The following is a 22,843-nucleotide window of genomic DNA, read 5'->3' as shown; positions in this document are numbered from 1 at the left end:
AAGCATGATTCTAGATCTCTGATACATGGCATACAACCGAGCAATCATGATGACTTGCCAATCATGTTTCAGTCCAGTCAATATCACTGAGGTATCGCAGCTGGGTAACTCACCGCCCAACATGGCAGTTACCACCGCATTTGTCACAAGTATCGCATAGTCCGTAATATTGCCTGAAACACCCAATCAGCGATCACCCTCGTACTAGGATCAAACACTCGACTCACACCTATTGAGTCGCTATGTTGAGCCAAGTTCAATGCTGAGGATCTCACTCACCCCTGCATATGGGTGAATTCATTGGATGGGAATGATATGGTTGCGGAATACTTACTGCATCTGTCAACGAGACCGATGGCATATTTGCTGTGTGCTGCTGGTCAGAAAAATCGAACACAGCGCATATGAGACATACGCAGAACCATGATACTGATAACGAAAGATAGGCTATTAGTATAGCGCCAACTTGCTGGCCTCAAAAACATACACACAATATAGTATTCCAATATAGCGTATCTAGAACATTTCGGAGTCAGCACAACTTGCCAACCGCGCTGTAGTATAACATGAGATACGAACCACCAGGTACAGCACAGTCATGAGAGACCAGCGTTGCCTCTGCCACAGATTCATTGTATTCTGCTGCTTTTCTTCTGATATGGGACCATGCCACTCACCCAGATCAGTTCGATCTATAACACCATTCTTAGTAAGTTGGCTGCTCCGCCAATAGCACCGACCTACCTCTTGTTCGAATGATAGCACTGGAAATATGATGAGGATATCAGTAGTTTTCGAACGCTGCCCTGCTCACCCCAATCATATACAATCACGACACCGGAGGCAACTGCGAAACCGCAAGTCAATGTTAGATCGAGATATCACCAACTGATACGACGAACCCGTCCAGTAGCTGAAAAGAAGAGATAAACTGATGAACGGCCACCAACTGGGATCATTTGAGACCACGGTCATATTCGAGGGATGGGTATGAGCGAGATGGGATGTATAACGATTCGACCTAGTGTTCGTACTAGAATGATATACCGCCGTTCAGCGCGTGTATCACTAATATCCACATGATGGCGATGGATTTCTATGCCAGCCATAAGGCCCTTGATTGGCTGAAGTAAGTACTGCGAGGTGAAATCAAGCAAAAGCGGAAGACCGATATCACGCACGCGAATGCAGTGACATCAACTTGTTGGTGATGTTGGCAACTCACTAATCACTAATCATTTCCAGCACCATCTTCGGGGTGTTCTTGATGCACTTGCATTAGAAATCAAAGAGTTCTGTATGAAATCATGTAGTACTAGTCATTGACTGCATCAGGGAAACCCTCCCGAGGAAAAATCTTATAATTTTCACAAAAAGTTGATATTCAGATAATTCTATTAGGAGTAAAACTGCTAATTAATCTTCATCTCGTAACCGTTAACTTGCTACCATCGCCGTCACCATCGCACCCGCTGTTTGCCCGTTTGCACGTAATTGTCATTGTCCCAAGTAAACTCTGGTGTCATCTTAACTTGCGTTCATCGTTCACACGTGCCAAAAGACTGTATTTAGACCATCAGCACAAGATAAGCATCTTCCGTGAACTTTCATCTAGGATATGCTCTGACTCCTCGCGGCCCAGCACCTCGCACTCCGTTCATACGGACAGCCCAGATGGGTATTATGGTGACGACCACGAAGCGGCAGACCCGTCGCTTCATCAGCCATCTGGGCTTCCACTCACTGGCGTCACGAATCATTGCCATTAATTCAATGTTACTCCTCTCTAGTTCCTCGTACCCCATCTATTATTCCCATCACACTTTATTCGTCTTCACAAACATGATTTTCCCTATTCACCCGTGTTAAGTACAGATGGCAGATGCCACGGCGGCTGTGTCTTGCGAACCGGAGCCGCTGTGTTATCAGCAATCTGGGCTTCTGCTCATCGCGGTCCCTTCGTTATGCTCAGATAAATAATAGATCTTGAATGGATTTGATGAATGTGAAATCCTTGGGCTATCAGTCATCTGAGCTCAGACACGCTGCGTTTACTTTCCTGCTTCACAGAACTTTCGCATCGCGTTTCACATGTCCGGCCCAGATGGATGATTAGATACGTTTTTTGTGATCAGATAACTGATGCTTTAATGATACTTTGTCAGGTGCACTGTATTCTCCGCTCAGCACATCACATCACCTTCCCATGCGTATCCGTGATAGAGGTAAATGCTCAGCCATAAGTTTTCTAAAAAAAATCATACTCCATATCGTTGAATCGTGCTCGAAACCAGACGATTGTTGTCAAAGACATGACTATCTGACAGTGGTCAGTGATGCGTTGATTCGATCAGACGATCAACGCCTAATCAGTTGACTGGTGGTTTCCAGAACATCGACACACTGCTTCTACCCTTCACACACAATTCGGCATTCCTCCTTTGCGGCCCAGATGGATGATGAAAGTAGTCAGGCGTTCTCGTTGATCTGACACAACATCAGCTATCTGGGGTTCCACGACTCGTTGTCATTTCTTCTTTCGCTTTGCTCAGACACATGATAGAGCCAGTGCGATCTGATCAAAGTACGTATGTCAGAATATCGTGGTCGGCGCCTTATTGATACTTTTCAGGTGCGCTTGATACCTCCCGATTTGAAGTGGGTTTCTTCTCTACTCCCCTCTCAGTACTTCTCATCTCCTTGCCACGCGTATTCATTCGTGACAGAGGCATATACTCACTTCGTAAGTCTTTTTTAAATCGTCATGCTCGATATTGTTTAACCATGCTTGAACAGACGTCGAGCAGCGATATCATGCCTACTTCCACCCTTCATGCACGAATTTGCAAGATTCTCGCCTGCTCACGTCACTTATCCCACCATTGTATTCAAAGAGACGCGAGCCTGATATTCAGGAGAAGGCGAGTCCTTATGCTGCAAAACCCTTGGGCTATTGGCTGCCTGGGCTCAGACACGTTACTTCTACTTTCCATTCGTTCGGTCCAGATGACTGATAACACCATGGTTCTGAACAAGTTTTTCAGCAAGGCCATGGCATCATCAGTCACCTGGCCTTATACCATCACTCTCATTTCTCCGGGCTTAGACGCACTACTGCTCATGTACCTGGGTTAGCAGATAATCACGCGAAGCCACGCATCGCCCTCCCAGCGACCATCGATCATCTGCTGGCCCTAGGGTCGGTGTCAATGATGGATACATGTATGTACGTATCTCTTTCAGTGCTTTACTCTGACAGTTGTGCTTAGCGGGATAAGCTTCAACAGATCTTGGAAAGACGCGAACCCAAGGCACTCTGCAGGCGCATGCGCACAACGCTGCGTTATCAGCCATCTCGACTTCATGCTTCGCGGACACATCAGCATCATCATTTGTGTGCTCAGACAGCAGAAGTCGGCAAACGTGTAGAATCAGTTTTCCGGTCAATTTATACTGATTCTCGTTGTATTTCAGTATCGGGCATCAAGGACTGGGTTGGTTGCTAGACGTTCCGAATAATACCAGCTTGCCACTTGGGACAAGGGTGGGTGGGCAGTGCACTGACTTCCAGTAGTGATACAACAAGAAATCTACATAAGCCTCGTTTTAAATATACTCTGAAACAACACAACTAAAATAAATACTACAACGGATCTTCGACCAGATATCTCCTCCATGCCAAACACTCAGCAAGCATTGCACTACACAGCACTGCTAATTGATACATTTACACGCTCCTCGAAAACAATCGAGATCATGCTAGTTTCTGCGTTGGATTTAGCCACGAGTTTAGCGTGATATTCTCGAACGCTAAGGATGAGGCGTGGTCCCAGCACAGATATCTGCATAACCAAGAAAATCTGACAAGCACGATAGAGTATCTGAACTCCCATAAGATATGGATTCTATAGAAATGATGAGCAGTGGTTACAAGCAGATATTAGCGACAGGGCGGCACACCGTGGCGAACTCTGTATAAGCAAGCTCGAGGCAAGAGATACAAACAAAGCTAGCACGTGCAGAACTTGAGAAAAAGCTAACCATAATGACATTACGAGCCTACCTTGCAAAATAAAGCACGTGAGATTTTATCAGCACTCTGAAACAGTCCCCGATGGTCGATCCTGTCGATGGACCGAGTCGTCGCAAGTCACGGAAGTGTTTTACAACAACCCAGACTGAAAGACACAGGGCGATGACTTCCCAAACAGTGCTGAGCATCCAAATCATTACGATCAGAAGCTGATCACCCCCTGAACATTCATAATTGCACATATACGTGCCAGAGAGTATCATCTCCTCTGGTGTCCGTCCAATGAGCTGTGTTCTTCAAGTCAACAGGTAAAGCTTACCCCCTACAAATTTCTCGAGAGCTATTGCTGCGATTACTCCGCTAGCGATGTTAACAGCCAGGAAGATGATAACAAGGAAGATAAGTATGATTCTAGATCTCTGATACATGGCATATAACCGAGCAATCATGATGACTTGCATCGTGTTTCAGTTGAGTCAATATCACTGAGGCGTTGCAGCTCGGTAACTCACCTTCCAGCATGGCACCTACGACCACAGTCGTCCAATATGTTGTGGAGTACACAATCTTACCTGAAACACCCAATCAGTGATCATTTTCGTACTAGGGTCAGTCACTCCGACTCACACCTATTGAGTGATCATGTTGAGCCCAGTTCAATGATCAGAATCTCACTCACCCCTACATATGAGTGTTCATTGGATGGGTATGAGATGGTTACGGAATACTCACTGCATCTGACAGCGGGACAAATGGCATATTGCCTGTTTGTCGTCGGTCAGAAGGATTGAACACGGCGCATATGAGACATACTCAGAACGATGATACTGATCATTAGAGATGGGCTATTAATACAGCATCGACTTGTTTGGCCTCAAAACATACACAGAGTATGGAATTCCAATGTAGCGTATCTAGAACATTTTGAGTCAGCACAACTTGCAAACCATGCTACAGTACAACACGAGTTACGAACTGCCAGGTACAGCACAGTCATGAGAGACCAGCGTTGTCTCTGCTCCGAATTCATTGTCTTCTCCTGTTTTGCTTCTGATATGGAACTCTGTCACTCACCCAGATCAGTTCAATCTATGACACCATTCTTAGCGAGTTGGTTGCTTCGGGAATTAGCACCGACCTACCTCTTCTCCGAGTGTTAGTACTAGAAATATCGTAAAAATGTCATCGATTTTCGAGCACTATCCTGCTCACCCCAATCATATACGACCACAACGCCAGCGGCAACTACGAAACCGCAGGTCAATGTTAGATCAAGACACCTTGATGTGACGAACCTATCCAATAACTCATAAAAATATTCGAATCGATTGTCGGCCACCAACTGGGATCATTTGAGACTACGGTCATATTCGAAGGATGCTCGTGAGCAAGTGGGGGATGTTATAACGATCCAGTGTTCATGCAAGATATACCATCATTCAGCGCCTGTATCGCTAAAATCGGCATGATGGTGATGAATACAGTGCACAACCCCAAGAATAGGTCTATGCGTTGCTGTTAGTTTTGTGTGGCGCGAAAAGAATCAGATGAATTGCTAATCAATGGTATCCGATTTTACAAATAAGTAGTAGATGACGGGAGTTTGCTCAAGACTGTTTGGCGCTATTTGGGCTGAAAACCTGAAGGGTTTTGTGACATCTGCCTTCGGACTTCACCTATTATTCCCACATATCCTAGTTAGTAAAGTGGCCTCACGGTTGTCGAAGAACCACTTACAGCTGATTCCGAAACTATGCGGAATCGCAAAATCAAAACTTGAGCGTCGGAAATGGCCGAACAAGGACCCCGTAAGCACATGACTGCGAGATTTGTAGTAGCGCTAGTGTAGTATATGCAATTCACTGAAAGACGATGTCGTCACCATCAGATTCCTCCCCAGAGACACCTGGATTCACAGCAACATTCATTATTTACCTTGATACATACACCAAGACTACTACTGAAAATAATGGCAAAGCAAAAACCAAGGAAGTGAAATCTACAAAAGTCAAGGAACTGGTCTTCCAAGTCTCTGAGTCCAACTACATCAAATTTCTGACAACAATTCTCATGAAGCACGACAAATCACACTATAGGATCACTGAGAGGAAAAAATACACTTTCAAGTACCTCCTTGGCAACTCTTGTGGGCGAGTGATCTTTGTATTATTCATAGAAATTAAACTTATCTCACAGTGGTTGTTTATAGATGTGCTGAAGCAATGGATGTCGACAACCAATGCATTTGCGCTTGAAATGCAACCACAAAAATGTGCAAAGAAGTGTTTGCAGTGACACAAGCACACCACAGCAAGAGTGCAATTCATGCTGTAGCTCATCGAGATAAATAGTAGGGTGGCAATGAAGAATGGCAGTGATGAAGGCAATGTCATCAATGGTGAGGGTGTGATGCTGGCCTGTATGCTTGCTGTGGATATGAGAGTGCTGTAAACTCCAAGTCAAGGGACAGAGCTGTAAAACCTTGTACAAAAGAGTCTTTTTTACTCTAAGTAGATGGCAGATATGTTTAATGGAGTGCCCACATTGATGGAGAACAGGGATTCAAGCCTTTAGATCGTTTGAAACAGTGCATGGCAGCATTAATGAATGACACAGACGCTGCACAGTGCAAATCTCACAGTATGCTTATGGGGTCCTTGTTCGGCCATTTCCAATGCTCAAGTTTTGATTTTGTGATTCCACATAGTTTTGGAATCAGCTGTAATTAAGCTTTTAGGCATTCCTATGGAGCACTGGTGGTGCACACCAGCAGGTTCTATAAGCTTCTACCTTGTACATTGTGCTCTAGTAGTAGAGCCATCAGTGAACTGGAGGAAAGATGATAAGGATATGTATAACAATATATAGTACACCATCACAAAAATTAGCGTAATCCTGCTATCTGTCATCACATGATGATGTTTGACTTTATACAGGAAAGGACAGTGCATAAATTTCCTGCACCAGTGTGTGATTGGGAGAACACTTACAAATCGCTGGAATTCTAACTTGAAAGTGATATGAAACCAAATTCAAGGTTCAAGCTAGTTGAAACACTTTTGGCACTTCATGAGCAAGTTTCACTGTGTTAAAGCCAAGTGTGAAGGCCTGAATTTTCTGAATGATCACAAAGTGTCACCAAGTGCGCAAGTTTAAATTGATTTCCTTGGGCCAATTTTGATGCCCCCTTGCTTTGAAAGCTGATCTCCTCCAAGCATGGGGTAATGTCTTGAGCCACACCAAAAACTCATATTTTCCAGAGTACTGCAAAATTTTTACCAAGCATGCAAGTTTAAATTAATGTCATCTGGCCAATTTTGATGCCTGCTTGCTTCAAAAGCTGATCTCCTTCAAGCACTGGGCAATGTCCCAGGCCAGGCCAGAAACTCATATTTGCCAGAGTACCACAAAATGTTTACCAAGTATGCAAGCTTAATTTTACTTCCTTGTGCAAATTTTGACACCCCCTTCTTTAAATTGTACATGTTTGCCCACTATGCTTCAGTTGCAAATCTGTGCGAATCTGTGATAACTCTTGTATTGTGACCGGAACATGTCCACTAAGCAAACATAATCAAATTATGGCTCACTTTGAATTGTCATGTGAAATTGTATGAGCACTCAATAACCAGCAGTTGTATCACTTGCAGTGTGGCTCACAGAGGTCCTAGGCTTTGTGCAGACATTGTGGAATGCTGTCTGAGTGAAATTGGTACCCTGGTGACAACCCCCCCCCCCCCCCAATCCAATCACAAAGGTGTTGATGGGCGATATCAGGGATCTGTGATGGATGTTGTGCTATTTTTGACAAAATTTGGTGTGGTTACATTTTGCTGCAGCAATTACTGACACATGCATAGAATAAAATAATATCTCGATTTTTCCAAATCTCATGTATTGGACCCTCACTTTGACATACTACACAATTGCCTTCACCTCACAATGCATTTCAGTGGTCATTGCCATGTCTGTATACAGAGAACATGTTGGCTTTGTCCCCACACCACAGGTAGGGCCGTCAGCTGGATAACTTGTCTGGTTATTATTGCCTTGCAGTTCCATACCCACTGTATATTGTGAAACCCTGGTTCCAGTAATTGTTGAGTGTGCAATACTTAGAGGGAACATTTTCACCATACCATCTGTCATAAGTACTGCTGTGGTTTCAATACACTTTGTAGTTGCTGTGTTCTTGTGTGTGTTGTATAGCTACCATCACCTTCCAGTTCCATACTCATTCTGAGCTATGAAGCTATGGTTCTGTGATTACTGGGCATGCGATTGATGAATATAACATTATGATGGTGCCCTACCCCATGAGTGGGGTTATGGTTTCAAGATGATTCACAGTTGCCATCTCCTCTCATCATTGGCAAAATGGTCTGTTTTAGCACCCATTGTACAATATTTCTTCATTTGCACTCACAAAACACAAGCGTAGAGATTCACCAGTCATCATGTGTCCATGAGGTGTCTGTTACAATCATGTATGCCCCTATTCATTTTCTCTCTCTTTACCTTGTATTATGTCACAAGCCACATGATGCTGCTGCTAGGCTTATCTCTGACTCATATCTTGTATTACATCATGATCGCTGTTGCCATTGCTAGATGATCTATTCTTGTTATCGCTGATGTGTCCTTTCTTATCTCTGACTCATCGTCGATCTCACACCTGCCCTAAACCACCTATGTTCACTATATATAGTTGACAATGTATCTTGTAGTTCTTTACTTTAATCTTACTAGGTTTTACCTGAAACATCCTTCACTCAAGACCTCCAATCTCTTGTCGTCTGAATTGTACTTTAAGTTAGAAGCACTCCTTCTGACTTAGCTTACACTGAACACTTGACTTATCGTCTTGCATAGAATCTTGGCAGAAGTCTTGACTCTTATTGAGTCATCTGTCATTAGAACTATCCTAGTTTGTAACAGTGTCCAATACTTCATATGTCTAGTAGGATTACAATACCATACATCAAAAGCATTTAAATTATGACACTGAAGGTGTAAGCTACTTGATCCATGTGGCGAGCTACTCCAAGTTGAACATGGCATTGTCTATTTTCGCCCTCTGCATAGTGAGAGCATTAATGGACATTTTTGCCTTCACTATGTCATTAAGTTCCACATGGTGGCTAGTGCTGAAGACCTTCCTGATAGACACAAGTCAGTTGACATCTTCACATTATAAACAATGTACCTGTTCCACCATGTTAGGAGATGGTTGACATTGTGCCGCACTATTCAACCAGGGGGCTTTTCGAAAAAGTCTACAATATTGCACCAAAATTGGACATAGTCAAAGTTGCTGTCAACTGAGTGCCAGGAGGTCACAGATGACAATGCGAATTGCAACTACAATGTATTGCAATGTCAATAAGTAGATAGAATGACTACCACTTACTTGACATGCCACATAAGTGATTGATTGAGGTGAGACATTGTGCATATGAATTATTTGCACCACGTGGGTCTTGACCTTTTTTCCAGAAGCATCTCTCTTAGTGCATCTGTTGTTTTCAATGATGTTGGCACCATCACCCTTGCCGGACACTTCCTTCGTGGAGGAAGGGGGTGTAAATATGGCCTTAAAGGCCTACCAGTGTTAAGGTCATGTGCTCAAGGGGGTCGGATCACAAGGGCTTGGCCTCAGCTCATACACTGTGCCCCTTTCCCAAGTATGTGCCCTTAATTTCTGGGGGCTAGAATAGTTGTCCAGAGTTTCTGGGATTTGACTAGGGTGGATAACGGACATCCGGATGTTACTTGGACAAGCGGATAAGGCTAATCCAGACGAAATTTGTATCTATGAAGCAGTGAGAAGAACCACAATCTACAAGAGATGGAAATTTGGAAATACTGGGATATGTCAGAATTGTGATATATGGACAGAGTGAAGTCGGATCGGAAACAGAGACAGCATTAAGACATAACTCCCTTGTATGGGTTGAGATAACATGACCCCCATCCCATATGGAGTCAGGAGGGTTGTGGACTATTTTTTCGCCTCGGATGAGGCTTCTGGTTTGGCTTCTGGAGTGACTGTAGCAGCGCAGCCTTTGGCAGCATGCAACATCAATTTGTTGCAGTCCTGGGCAGTGTGTCTGGGTCCGCCACAGAATAAGCAGAGCTTCTTATCCAAACACCTCTGGCACTCCTCGGAAGTTAGTTTTCCATCCTTACCCAACTTGGAGGTAAGGTCCAGGGCCTTTGGAGTGGACAAGGTGGAGGACATAGTGGGTTTTCCGGGTTTATGTCCAGAATTCTGATTTCTGGATTTGTTACTTCCGGATTTGGACGAGTGTGAGCTGGTCCAGTCAGAGGCTGACTGCTTAGGAGGAGTGGATGAGGAGGGTTTGGTTTTGCGGGAGATCTCTCCCTTGCGTTCCCAATAATGGGCATCAATGGTTTGTGTGAGGGTTTTATATTCCAGGAGCATAGCAGGCTTTCCCATGCAGCTGATTTTATCTTTGATATGAGCCAGAAGTCCATTATAGAATTGCTGGCATAGGGCTCCATCACCCCATCCATGGACTTGTGAGGCAAGCTGCTGGAATTCCACAATGTACTTATTGATACGCTGTCCGTTGTGCATATTGAGTTGCTCGAGCTGCATTTCTGCATCTCTGGAGGGGTCATGGGGTCTGAAATTGGTCTGGAGCTCAAGCATGAACTTGGAATAATCATCCATTCAGTCCGGACAATCAGTATTCTCATTGGAAAGGAGGTCTGGATGTCCTGCATGATTTGGGAATCATGCAGAACATGTATATGACATATTATCCCATGTTTCCATAGTCTGTTAGCTTAGTCCTCAGACTACACAAAATGTACTTTGAGTACAGACTCAAGTGCAATATTTCACTTTGCATGCTCCAATCATGCAAAAATATGGTGTGTTGAAGAAAAGTCAAATATGATGAAGAAATCATATATTGACCTGGTCAAAGTTGATAGTCATACAAAAGCTTAGGTTATTGCCTATCATTTGACTTATTTACTTTGACTAGAAATAACCAAGGAGAAAAGATAAAAGCCTACCAAAATGCTATCTAAAAAGCCAGTGTTTTGATTTGTTCTGTCTTATGATTTATTCTACTTTATTTTCTTCATATTTTTCTTTCATTTCTTTACCTACTTGATTCTTTGACCTCCCAGAGACTCCACAAAATGTACCTGCAGGGTATGATGTCATGATGATGTCATATAGCTCCACAGAAATTTCTGGAATATTCTGTTGGATACTATGAAGCCATCTATGATGTCATAGTGATGTCATTGGATGCTAGAATGTTCTGCTCCACTTGGCTCCACTTTTGCTCCACTTTGCTCCACAATGAGGTCATTTATGATGCAACTCTGATGTCATTTCTCTTTCCAACCTTATTTCTTGGTACTATACAGTTTCTCCCATCTCATGTATTTAAGGAGAGCACTTCTCCACCCATAAAAATAAGAATCTCTTTTATCATTTAAAAAGAACCTCCACTTCTTCCACTTTCTCTGACATTGACACTCTTTGTGTTAGCCAGGAAGTGCAGACCAAGTACATTTGGTTTACTTGCTCTGAGATCATTTATCATTTTCTTGACTGTACCTGTGCTGTCTAGTGTGCATCTGACATATAGTTTCAGAGGACTAGAAGTACCAAGTCAAGCTATATTATCTGTGCCTGCAGATTCCTTTGTTGGATTATCTACTCTTCTATCATATCATCTTCCTTGGATTAAACCCCTTTGCATTTAGGCAGGGAAATCCAATCAGCTTCTACCTAGTTCCCTTTGATAAGTCCTTTAGTATATCAAGGCAGGGGAATATCTAGCATTATTTGCCACCTAGTTTTGTGCATAGTATGCACCTATTCTTTATTTTCTGTCTAGTCAAGTATAGGACTAGAGAGACTCACCCACAAACTCTATTCTCTATCTAGTCAAACATAGGACTAGAGAGACTTACCTACAGAATCTATTCTATTTGTCTAGTCAAACTCAAGACTAGATAAAGTTCTATCTACATATTCTACATTATCTGTCTTGCCAGATAAAGCTAGGCTTGTATTGTAGAACCCCTATTTACAACCAGGTAGAATAAAACCACCAGGCTGTATAGCAGGTAATCTCCCACAAACACTGCATTATCTACCATGAAAGAAGAAAAGTTGTAGACTGCGAACTTGAAGTTGTTGGCAGCATTCAGTCTTATCAAAAGTGTAATTGTGGTGTCATTGCCTTTTGACCACTTTTATATAAGACACCTCAAGTAAGAAGACACTGGTTCAAACCATTCAAGGGCCATGCCCTTGAGATAGGACTGGGCAAAGTTGACCTTAGACCTTCCGGTATGGAAAGTGTTGGGTTTGCTCTGGAAATTGAGCTCGTACTGGACAAAGAATGCTTGGAGTTTCCAGGGCTTGGTGCCATCAAAGACATCCAGCTCACAGACTTTGACTTTAGGGTCTTTGGAAAAGGTGGTGTGACAATTGTTTTGGGCAAGATTGTTGATAGCTCTGGATAGGAGTACCATAACATGATCCTGTGGACCAAGGCCATCATTCTCATCATCATCATCATCATCATCATCATCATCATCCAGATCGTTGTCCAGATTTCCACCATTACCATCTGGTGGATTTCCGCCAGGGGTATCATCATCATCATCATTATCATTGTCATCATTGTCCGGATCTGGTTTGCCCATAGGGGCTAAGGCTGGAGTCCATGTAGGGGTTTCTGGATGTTGACAACTCAGGAGTTCTGAGATGCTTCCAGCAGTAGCATGCTGGCTAACATGATGCTGAGAGAAGCTATTGAATGTTTTGATGATAGGAGTAGAATCCTGGTGGGCGGAAACTAGTCTGGCTGCTCTGAGAGGGTTTGTTGTCTTGGTAGGAGCCATGATAGATGTAAGTATACTCGGAAAGGTGTGAGTTTGAATATACTGTTAAGGTTGTGTGCTCAAGGGGGTCAGATCACAAGGGCTTGGCCTCAGCTCATATGGTGTGCCCCTTTCCCGAGTATGTGCCCCTAATTTCTGGGGGCTAGAATAGTCATCTGGAGTTTCTGGGATTTGACTAGGGCAGATAACGGATGTCCAGATGTTACTTGGACAAGCAGATAAGGCTAATCTGGAAAAAGTCCGGACTAGAAACTAACAGGGGATAGACTACCCTAAGGTAGAGTCAGAGATGTAGTCTAGGATGCAATCCCAAGACTTTGAATATGACAAGAGACCTGGCTCAAGTCTGGAGGACACAGGAATGAGCAGGAACTAAGATGATATTTGAACTAAAGTATTTCTGAGAGTTACAGGAGGTTTATATACTGTAGGTATCATATAGGAATCAGTCAGCAAACACAAAGGCTATGTATGAAGCATATGCAAAGTCTATTAGTAAGTAGGACAGATCAATAATCAGAAGGGAAACATAGTTAACCAGAGTCCAGAGACAGGGGAAGTCTAAATGGGGTTGGGCACTGATATAGAGTTTGGATTCTGGAAGGAAGATAAAGATAGATCAGATCATTGGAGATCCAGATCTCAGATCTGTATGTCCGGAGAAGTGGATTTAGAGTTGAGGGTCTGGAATGGCATATGACAGCCAGCCAAAATTGAGATCTTTGTCAAGCTACTTGATGATGACAAACCTGAATTAATAGCTTGCTTTTAAATAGACCCTCCTCCAGGTTGTCCATATCAGCGGTATATCCATCATAGAAGAATGCTGGCCAGGACATTTCTGTCATCATGTGGCCATCTGTACAGTCCCTAATTCCTGCTCTGATGCTGGTGGATAGTTAGCATCGCACAAGACCCTGAGCACAATACTTACACTAGATTACTCCAATCCATTTTGGTCAGGCAAAGTAATCTACCACATGTACCATTGATGAATCTGCAACAATGTTTATCCTCATGGTTGACTGGGGGATTGGGCTTGAATTCCTGATTTACCCAATTGGGGACAAGACCCTTCAGCTTTGATGTGTCATCTCCTTAAGCACTGTTGGCCCCCTGCCTGAGCTGAATAGCTATTCAACACAGATGCAATATTGAAATGAGCAATACACACCATTTTCAACATATGCATGTATTCCTCATACTCTATCTCTGTAGCCTTTTGATGGAACCAGGGAAGGGTGTTGTTAAGGGCTATGTATCCCAGCTGCAAATGATCCTGCCTGTATTAATTGAAGCTATGAGCAGCATCTACAAGGTAGGTGTAAATCACTTGACTCAAGAGTCATGTCATCATTGCCTTCGTTGCACCTCCTATTGTTCTCACTTATTATTGCTGTTTGCAAAAGTATTGGCTTCAGCGATATTTCCAAAAAAAAAATGTGTGCACCACACCAAAAAATACAGCAATAATTTTTGATTTGTTTCTCGACAACAACAAGAGATATTGCCAAGCTGTAAGAGACCACATTGGTCAGGGAACCAAGGTGAAGGTGCATGCAACAAAAACGGGGTGATTTGATGAAGTCCAAACCAAGTTGTCAGATGACCCCCTCCCAGCCCTCTTGTGAATTGTTGTGAGTGAAGGGCTGAAGCTACTACTTCATGAAGGTCAATTAAGCATTTATTATGCATTTCCCCAGCTGCACAGTTCATTTTTGGTCGCACTATAATTGGATCAATGACTTAGCCTTACTTGCTTAGCTTATCAAGCAACATCATCCTCCCAACACCAATAACACTCTTCAAACATGCCAGCATGTGAAAGTTTTCTGAAGATCTTTGTGAGGCCATTGTCCAAATGTTTCCACTGCTTGAGATCTCGGAAATCATGGCATACACTGGTGCCAGCAAGCACACAATCCAGCAAATCATTCATTGTTACAAGAAAACTGGTCAAGCTTACACTGATCGCAACAATTGATGAGTTGGCCAGCCACGAACAGTACAGATTGATGATGTCAATGTAAGTTAGTGCCCTTGTATACAAATTATCAGACTTGTTTATGTGTTAAGAACCATGCTCAAGGGAGAGAGAGACTGACTCAGAGGAAGTCCAATGATGGTCCAATGAAGTCCAGAGGACTTCTGGAGGCTGGCCACTCTGGTGGAGAGTGTGGGAGGACTTCCAGAGGAGCATGTGAAATGTCTGGAGGAATGCAGGAAGTGCTCAGGAGAGTTCCCACTGCAAGGCAATACTTCTACAGGAAACAGGATGGAAGGATAGGAGGTCTGGAGGACAGGAGGACTGAAGGTCCAGAGGACAGGATGTCTGAGGGTTAGGAGGACGGGACATCCAAAGGTACAGAGGACAGAACATCCAAAGGACAGGACACCTGGAGGTGCACAGGGCAGGATGTCCAGAGGTCCAGAAGGAATAGGGGCTACATCAGACTTCATCTGATGTAGAAGCAAACAGAGGTAGACTACCTTTAGGTAGAGTCAGAGAGACAGGAAGTGGACCAAAGTCTGGAGAGAGGGTAAGTGCCAGAAAGGCAAGACTCCAGTCTAGGGAAGCAATCCCTAGACTTGGGACAGAGACATAGGGGACAAATCTGAAGGTTCAGAATTCCAGCCTAGGGAATCCTCAGAAAAGGACAAGACTCAGATGGACTGAAGTCCAGAAGATGGTTGGGCAGATCTAAGGTGATATTCAGACTAAGGAACTACAGGAGTATCTACAGGGGTTATATACTGGACAATATCTGAAGGGATCAGTAAGCAAAGGAGCAAGTAAGACGGAACATAAGTAAATGAACTTGGAGATGAAGACTTGTACAAGGATCAATAAGCAAGATGGAACAAGAGGTAACCAAAAGCCAGAAAGGTGAAGATGTCTAAATGGGGATAGGCACAGGATATTGGACAGAGGGTGGGAATAGGTCCAGAGATAGTTATGGTTGATATCTGGAGGTCTGGAAATCTAAGGATCCAGAAGGTGAGGTGGATACAGGACTGGGATATGATGAGGTGGATATAGTCCTGAATCCAAGAGGAGGTGAAGTCTGGATGTCTTGCTGGATGGAGTGCACATAGGGTGGACAGGATAGGGTGGTACAGATCAGGCTAGCAGTGAGGATCCAGAGGTCCAGAGCTCAGGGGTAAATCCGGAGCAGAGTCGATCCTACTGAGGTGTGGAGCACACAGCGGAAGGGGATCTGGCAATGAGTTGGATATGGGGTCCAAACATAAGCTCAGAAGGCGTGGGAATATTATGGAATGTGAGTCCAGATTGTGGGATATGACATTATGGCAGCTTAGTACCTTTATGAATGTGTCACTTGCCATTGTGATACATATCTAAATGAGCTACAGACAGGTGTGCAGAAATCCCCCATGAGATGTTGGAGCTAATGACCATAGTGTCAATGACACCCTCAATTGGAACCAGAAGACTAATGTTGAAACTGTCATCCCCATCCTCATCATCATCAACATTTCCCTCAATCTCTAATGCTGATATTGATGCATGCTATTAGTGGTATTCAAGGCAATAGTAGTGGTGGGTTGCACCTACCAGCACCATTGTCATATTCTATGTTACTATCTTCATCCTCCAATTGCTGTTCAATCTCAGGCTTGCCAAGTGCCAAGTCATTGAGGTTGGTGAAAAAGTTATCATTCTCCTCATTAACTGTTCCACTATCTGCCATCCCTGCAAGTATAGCTGCAGCTTCATTCTTGGCAGTTTTGAGCTCAATGGCATGTCTGTCCAAGTCAGATGACACTGGACTTTTGAGAGGAAGCACATGGACCCACTTTGGGACTGCCTGTGGAGTTGGTTTTGGCTTTATGGCAGGTGCTGGTATGTCTTCAGCCACACCTGCTGTAGATTTTATCTGTTGTTGGGTAGTCCTTGCTGATTTGTTGACAGGTGGACGTCCTTGCTGTTTCATTGACTTTGCAGCAGCAGATGCTTTCTGACATGCATTCACCATTATGACAGAGACTCAGAGGATGGGACACATTATCGTGTGTTATGAGGGGAGTTCAAGTTGTGGGTACAGCAGTAGTACTGTAGTAGTTGAAACTTCAAAGCCTAATTCTTACAAAGCTCCAACTCACCGAGTCCCAGCTTGATTGACTATGAGTCTATGACACATTCAAAAAGCATTGAAATAGCTTGATACATAATATTAGCACCTCCTACATGCTTTACTGAGTACTTGGAAACTCGCTGGTAGCTCACAGATACTGCCCTTCACTCACAACAATTCACAAGAGGGTTGGGAGGGGTCATCTGACAACTTGGTTTGGACTTTGTCAAATCACCCCATTTTTGTTGCATGCACCTTCGCCTTGGTTCCCTGACCAACTTTGTCTCTTACAGCTTGGCAATATCTCTTGTTGTTGTTGAGAAACAAATCAAAAATTATTGCTGTATTTTTTGGTGTGGCACACACATTTTTTTTGGAAATATTGCCGAAGCCAATACTTTTGCAAACAGCTATAAGTCTTCGATGCTATTATACAAAGTAATGATTCATCTGATAGCTCTTCCTTTCGACATAAAGTAATTGGTTTCCCTGAAGGTGGTGAGTGTGGAAGCTAGATATACAGTGGCTCAAAAAACTGTCCACATGTTTTGACATTTTTCACTATCTATGATATTGTGTGAGAACTCACAAATGCCTCAAGGACATGCTTATACCACATTGTAGTATGGCTTCAGGGCTTTCATTTGAGCCCCACACCGTGGGAATCGGTGGAGATATGGTGGAGATACAAGGCTCACAAAATGGTGACTCATGCGGACAGTTTTTTGAGCACATATTAAAACTATATAAATCATCATTTATGACACCACTTTATAATTTATTTAATGGTGGCATGATTGTTATGGTGTCATAAATGATGATTTATATAGTTTTAATATGTGCTCAAAAAACTGTCCGCATGAGTCACCATTTTGTGAGCCTTGTATCTCCACCATATCTCCACCGATTCCCACGGTGTGGGGCTCAAATGAAAGCCCTGAAGCCATACTACAATGTGGTATAAGCATGTCCTTGAGGCATTTGTGAGTTCTCACACAATATCATAGATAGTGAAAAATGTCAAAACATGTGGACAGTTTTTTGAGCCACTGTAACTGTTGGCAGCAGCATACCTTTGCTTTATTGCTTGCCCGGATTCAAGGACTTGCAGCTTCTCTTCTAATTGAGCAATTTTCCATTTCCGACAAGTGCTCTCTGATGTCGTCACTGCTAGGGATGATGTTGGAGGTCAGAGTTTGTCCTCCATCTGTGACAACACGGGATCAATCTGGGACATGAGTATTAACAGCAAGCCTATGGAGGAAAGAGGTCAGGTAGGAGAACAGGTAGCACAGAACTTCCGCTTTATATAATGGCCACATTGGCGAATGCAGCTGCCTAAAAGACACATACACCTATAAGGAAAAGTTCCAGTCAGGGTGACAAATGCCTTAACATTAACACTTACTATGAAGCTGGAATTAGCATTACTACAGAACATGGCGATCACTTAAAAAAACCTTGGATTTATCAGCAAAATTCAGCATACTGAAACTGAAGCATTACTTTGAGTAGCGCAATGCTGAATTTAGATTAGTGCAAAAGACTTAGTGTGCTGTGCTCCCGCTGAATATAGTACTGTAATACAAGATTATTGAGGGCAGGCAAACCAAGGGTTCACCTGTCCTGAGATGAAGAATATCATGATATGCTGATCCAACGAAGAACTCCAATCATGAGCCTGGAAAACAATTTGCTTAAAATATTATAGATAAAGTCAAACATGAACCATGGATAGTGTGTTAGCTGAGTGGGAGGGCATTGTTAAGGGCTATGTATCCCAGCTGCAAACGATCCTGCCTGTCTTAATTGAAGCCATGAGCAGCATCTGTGAGGAACTCCAATCATGAGTCTGGAAAACAATTTGCCTGAAATATTATAGATAAAGTCAAACACAAACTGTGGATAGTGTGTTGGCTGAGTGCTGTGTGGGATAAATGGACTGTAAATGATGACAGGCATTGAATGAGGAACAATCTTGCCACTGTACAGCACTGCTCACCTTCAATCTGCTGTTCATAGGGTACACAAAAGCAAAGTAGCTAAGAGCGTCCAAAACTTTCCACCAATGTTGAAACAGTCGTACAATGCTGACAAGCACTCCATCATGTCATGCAGCACCCAGAGAAGCCGCTTCTGGAACCATTTCTGGTGCTGGCCATGTTTCAGAGGGAAGTAACACCAAGCTGTGTTCAGCTGCCATGCAAAGAAAAAGACTAATTGCTGCTTGTTTATCTGTGTTTAGAAGAACTAGTCAGTTATGGGTAGGTGAGTAGTACAGGAGGAGTAGCTACCAAGAGGGTTTTGCTGTTAGCATTTGGTAAAGGTCATGTGCATGAGTCCTGCAGTCAGCAAGGAACAGCAGACTTCTCAACAACAATCCTAGTTATAGTATGAGTGGTGAGTTCAATATGGTCAAGGTCCACTTCATCGGTGCACAATTGCATAATGTGAGGACAGATGAAATGAAGGGTAAAGACTATATTGAATCTCAATCATAATGTAACAGAGAAGTTAGGTGTGTGATGATGGTTACTAGCTGGGGGAATCTTTAAACTCCATCAGCCTGAGAGCATCACCACCTGTACCACATTTCAAGTATGCAACTCAGGAGATGCCCTCAATGCACTCAAATCTGAAAATGTAACAAGTTCTGCTACCCTATACAATGCCAGTATGAATGGTCTAAGATGCTACAGTGATGGTACAGATATAAAGGCAAAGTGAAAGAAGCCAAGTCCATTACCGTGACAATACTGGTGATACTAATACATGATGTGACCCACAATCATATTGCCCATTATTATGCTAGTGCATGACACATGCTGGCCAGCATTTGATTGAGGATAAATCTCTCAAGATTGGGCAGCAAAGAGAAATGCTGTATGAAGATGTAATAGTATTTCTCCTGCTCATTGGATAGGCTAGCCTTGACCCAGCTGGGGCTGGCCTTAAATTTGAGTAATGCTGTATGATATGCTGCAGATATAGCTGTGATGGTGTGTTTGAGGCACATCTCCCAACTGGCTGTGCCTAAGGAAATGTACTGGGAGTAGTTCTTGTTCCTTAACATATGTTCAATCAACGAGGAAATCAAAATATGACCAAATGGAATGTGAATTTGTTGAAGGTTGTTAGCCACAAGCAACTGAAATAAATTCATTAAAGGAGGGCAACAAGAGCCATGGTTGACAAGGACACACCTGAACCCAAGCATTGAGGAATTTGAAGTCTAACAGCAGAGACTCAATCTTAGCCATGCACCATGCATCCATAGCTTCCTTGCTTTTCCATGGACTAACAGATAGCTGATAGACCGGCAATAAGAAGATGTTGGTGAACTTCTGGAAGTTCGAGAAGGTGGTTTTAATGATCCCTTTCAACTTCACAACCTGGGCTGTACCCTCTGGTGAGGACTTCTATCTCTCAAGGTCACCTGCTGTTTCTAGGTAAGCTGTAAAGTTGGTGCTGCATATGAGTGATGGACATACCTTCTGGGAACTGGGAAATGGCAGTGTCCAGCGTGTCATTGGCCATCTTAGTAAGCAGGACTTCGGGGGGAAAAAATCCCATGTTAAAGATCAACTTTAACATGAGCACTTGGGATCTCCCAATCATCTGGTTCAGTGACTGAGTATCCACAATGATTGGTGGCTGCGAGGGTACTATGGGTGACTTGGTTGTGTCATGTCAATACTCTATAAATTTTAGTTGCCACACAGCACAATCACATTGTTTGCTAGTCCTTGGGCGAACCAACTTCAACTTCACATCCTCCTGGCCACAACCTAGAAGAGTGGCTGATGTATAACCACAATGGTGGCTCACAGATTACAAGTCCTGCCCATGCATACCAGGGTGCATGTTGACATCCTGTGAAGTAGGAAACGACAATGGTGGAAGGCTGGCAGGTGTGTGAAGGTTTAGGTAGTCATTGTTCATTGGGGCCTCCTGCCACATCGAGTTGCTGATCCTTTTCAAATGTATATCATGAGCATTAAGCAATGAAGGTTGTTCTTGCAAGGAAGATTCTGGAAGTGAAGTCAGAAACAATGGGGAGGACATTGCATCACCTATGGCCTGGCTGCTACTGGAAGCTTGTGCATGCAGCATTTTGAATGTGGCAGGGCCAGCTTGTTCGAAGCCATGTTGAAGTTCCTGTGATGCTGAAGTTGGAAATGATGGGGGCAGTGTCAAACCCAAGCAAAATGGTGGATCAAAGTTAAAGTGTTGGTCGCCTCCTCCATAGGCTTGCCATTGGAATGAATGGGAGTTTGACTTGAAGTGACTGTTCTCATTGAACTCTGAGTTTTGGAAGGTTTGAGCTGGAGCAGCAGTGACAGGAAAAGTTATAGCACAGACTTACCCTGCATGCTGCTCAGGCCACTTTCACCCACTGACAGGTTAAGTTCCTGAGGTGCAGCTGAGTTGGGTAACATTGATTGAAGGCTTGGGTTGGTGGGCTGACTGATCTCATTCAAGTTGAGCCAGTCACTCAGGCTATCTTGAAGCTGCTCTGACTTGGAATCGTTTGTTCCAAGTTGGGACCAGTTGAAAGACCTGCCACCATGTCCGAATTGTTGACCTGATGAGACTATGAATTAACAGCAGTGCAGATGATAAAAAAAGAGGGCAATACCATCAGTAGTGGAAAATGCAGTAGATCTACCAGTGGAGGAGCATCAGGCTCAGATTGAATATATTGAAATGAAATAATTGTGCATAATTAGTTATCTGCAAGTCTCAATCTTCCCACAACTCACCTTGCTGACCCCTGTAGCCAGATTGCATTTTGATTGGTGAGAAATGCTGTTGGATAGATGAATGGAAATAGTGATCTATATCATTAGTCAAAGTTCCCACTGCCTTGAGTTGCATACTAGGTGGATTTTGGGGAGCACCTGAAATGGGACCATGAGCAGCATTTCAAGAGTAATGATTGACTTCCACAACTTTTTGTAATAACACTCTGAGAATATCAAGCAACATGGCATTTTCCATGATCTCCACACTACACCCCAAAATATCCAAGAAAAATTTCCCTTTTGGGCAACATTCAAGAACATACAGCAAGTGTTGTGCAATCCAGGTAAATTAAGTCTGGGCCTTCTGGCCTCAGGCTGGGTTCATGTGAAACTGGGGATATGAATTAACAGGACCCTGCTAGTAGCTCTATATATTACTCACTGGAGTTACTCTGATTGGCAAACTCATGGGGCGCTACTAATGGCTTTTTTGAGAGCACCCTTGAAAAAGAAATGTTCCACCATCAATGTAATATATATGACCTGAGCTTTATGGTTGTGGTAAGATCTTCAGACTGGGAGCTCACATCAGCAACAAGGATGCTTTCCGAATAATGGGTACTACACTCCTGGAAATAATTTTAGTTATGCAAGTCCCAGACACCCCAGCATAACATCATAACATCCAAAGTGTGAACATCAATAAGCCTAAATGCCAGTGAAAATACACACGAGTAGGATACATGATGCACCAGAACATGTCAATTGCAATGACCTCAGAAATGTAGATTCCTTAGTGGATGCCCAGAGTGAGCAGCAAGGGACACAACTCACATTAAACATGGTGACACCAATTATGATGCCAACATCATGCCAGCAGTGATTATACATGTACTAGTCTGTTGTCCAGAACGTACAGTAGAGGCAGTTTGATGTCACATTGAAATTTACTAGATACCCCCACATGTAAGATATGAAAGGATCCAGTGACTTGGACTCCATTGGAAGGGACAATTAGAACAAGAGCTGCTGACGTGGAAACAATCACACATCTGCCAACTGCTAAT

General features: G+C 43.3%; 2 protein-coding genes across 2 annotated transcripts; both read right to left on the bottom strand.

Moving 5' to 3' along the window:
• Positions 1-16,271: 16,271 nt before the first annotated feature.
• Positions 16,272-16,932, bottom strand: BJ212DRAFT_1478035 (uncharacterized protein; the record flags this gene model as incomplete). Its single annotated transcript, XM_041339649.1, has 2 exons — positions 16,272-16,450; positions 16,512-16,932. The coding sequence occupies 2 exons, from the start codon at positions 16,930-16,932 to the stop codon at positions 16,272-16,274; spliced, it is 600 nt and encodes a 199-aa protein (XP_041196012.1).
• A 2,902-nt stretch (positions 16,933-19,834) lies between these two features.
• On the bottom strand, positions 19,835-22,619 carry BJ212DRAFT_1297420 (uncharacterized protein; the record flags this gene model as incomplete). The annotated part of the gene is made up of 12 exons (XM_041332601.1): positions 19,835-20,179; positions 20,235-20,437; positions 20,523-20,696; positions 20,886-21,062; positions 21,105-21,356; positions 21,398-21,625; positions 21,671-21,696; positions 21,795-21,840; positions 21,912-21,932; positions 22,219-22,277; positions 22,320-22,405; positions 22,611-22,619. 12 exons carry the CDS (start codon positions 22,617-22,619, stop codon positions 19,835-19,837), a joined length of 1,626 nt encoding a protein of 541 aa, XP_041196011.1.
• Positions 22,620-22,843: the final 224 nt, after the last annotated feature.

The sequence above is a fragment of the Suillus subaureus genome (assembly GCF_016647635.1).
Source record: "Suillus subaureus strain MN1 chromosome Unknown BJ212scaffold_7, whole genome shotgun sequence".
Classification (NCBI taxonomy): domain Eukaryota; kingdom Fungi; phylum Basidiomycota; class Agaricomycetes; order Boletales; family Suillaceae; genus Suillus; species Suillus subaureus.
This window is presented reverse-complemented; position numbering and strand designations above follow the sequence as displayed.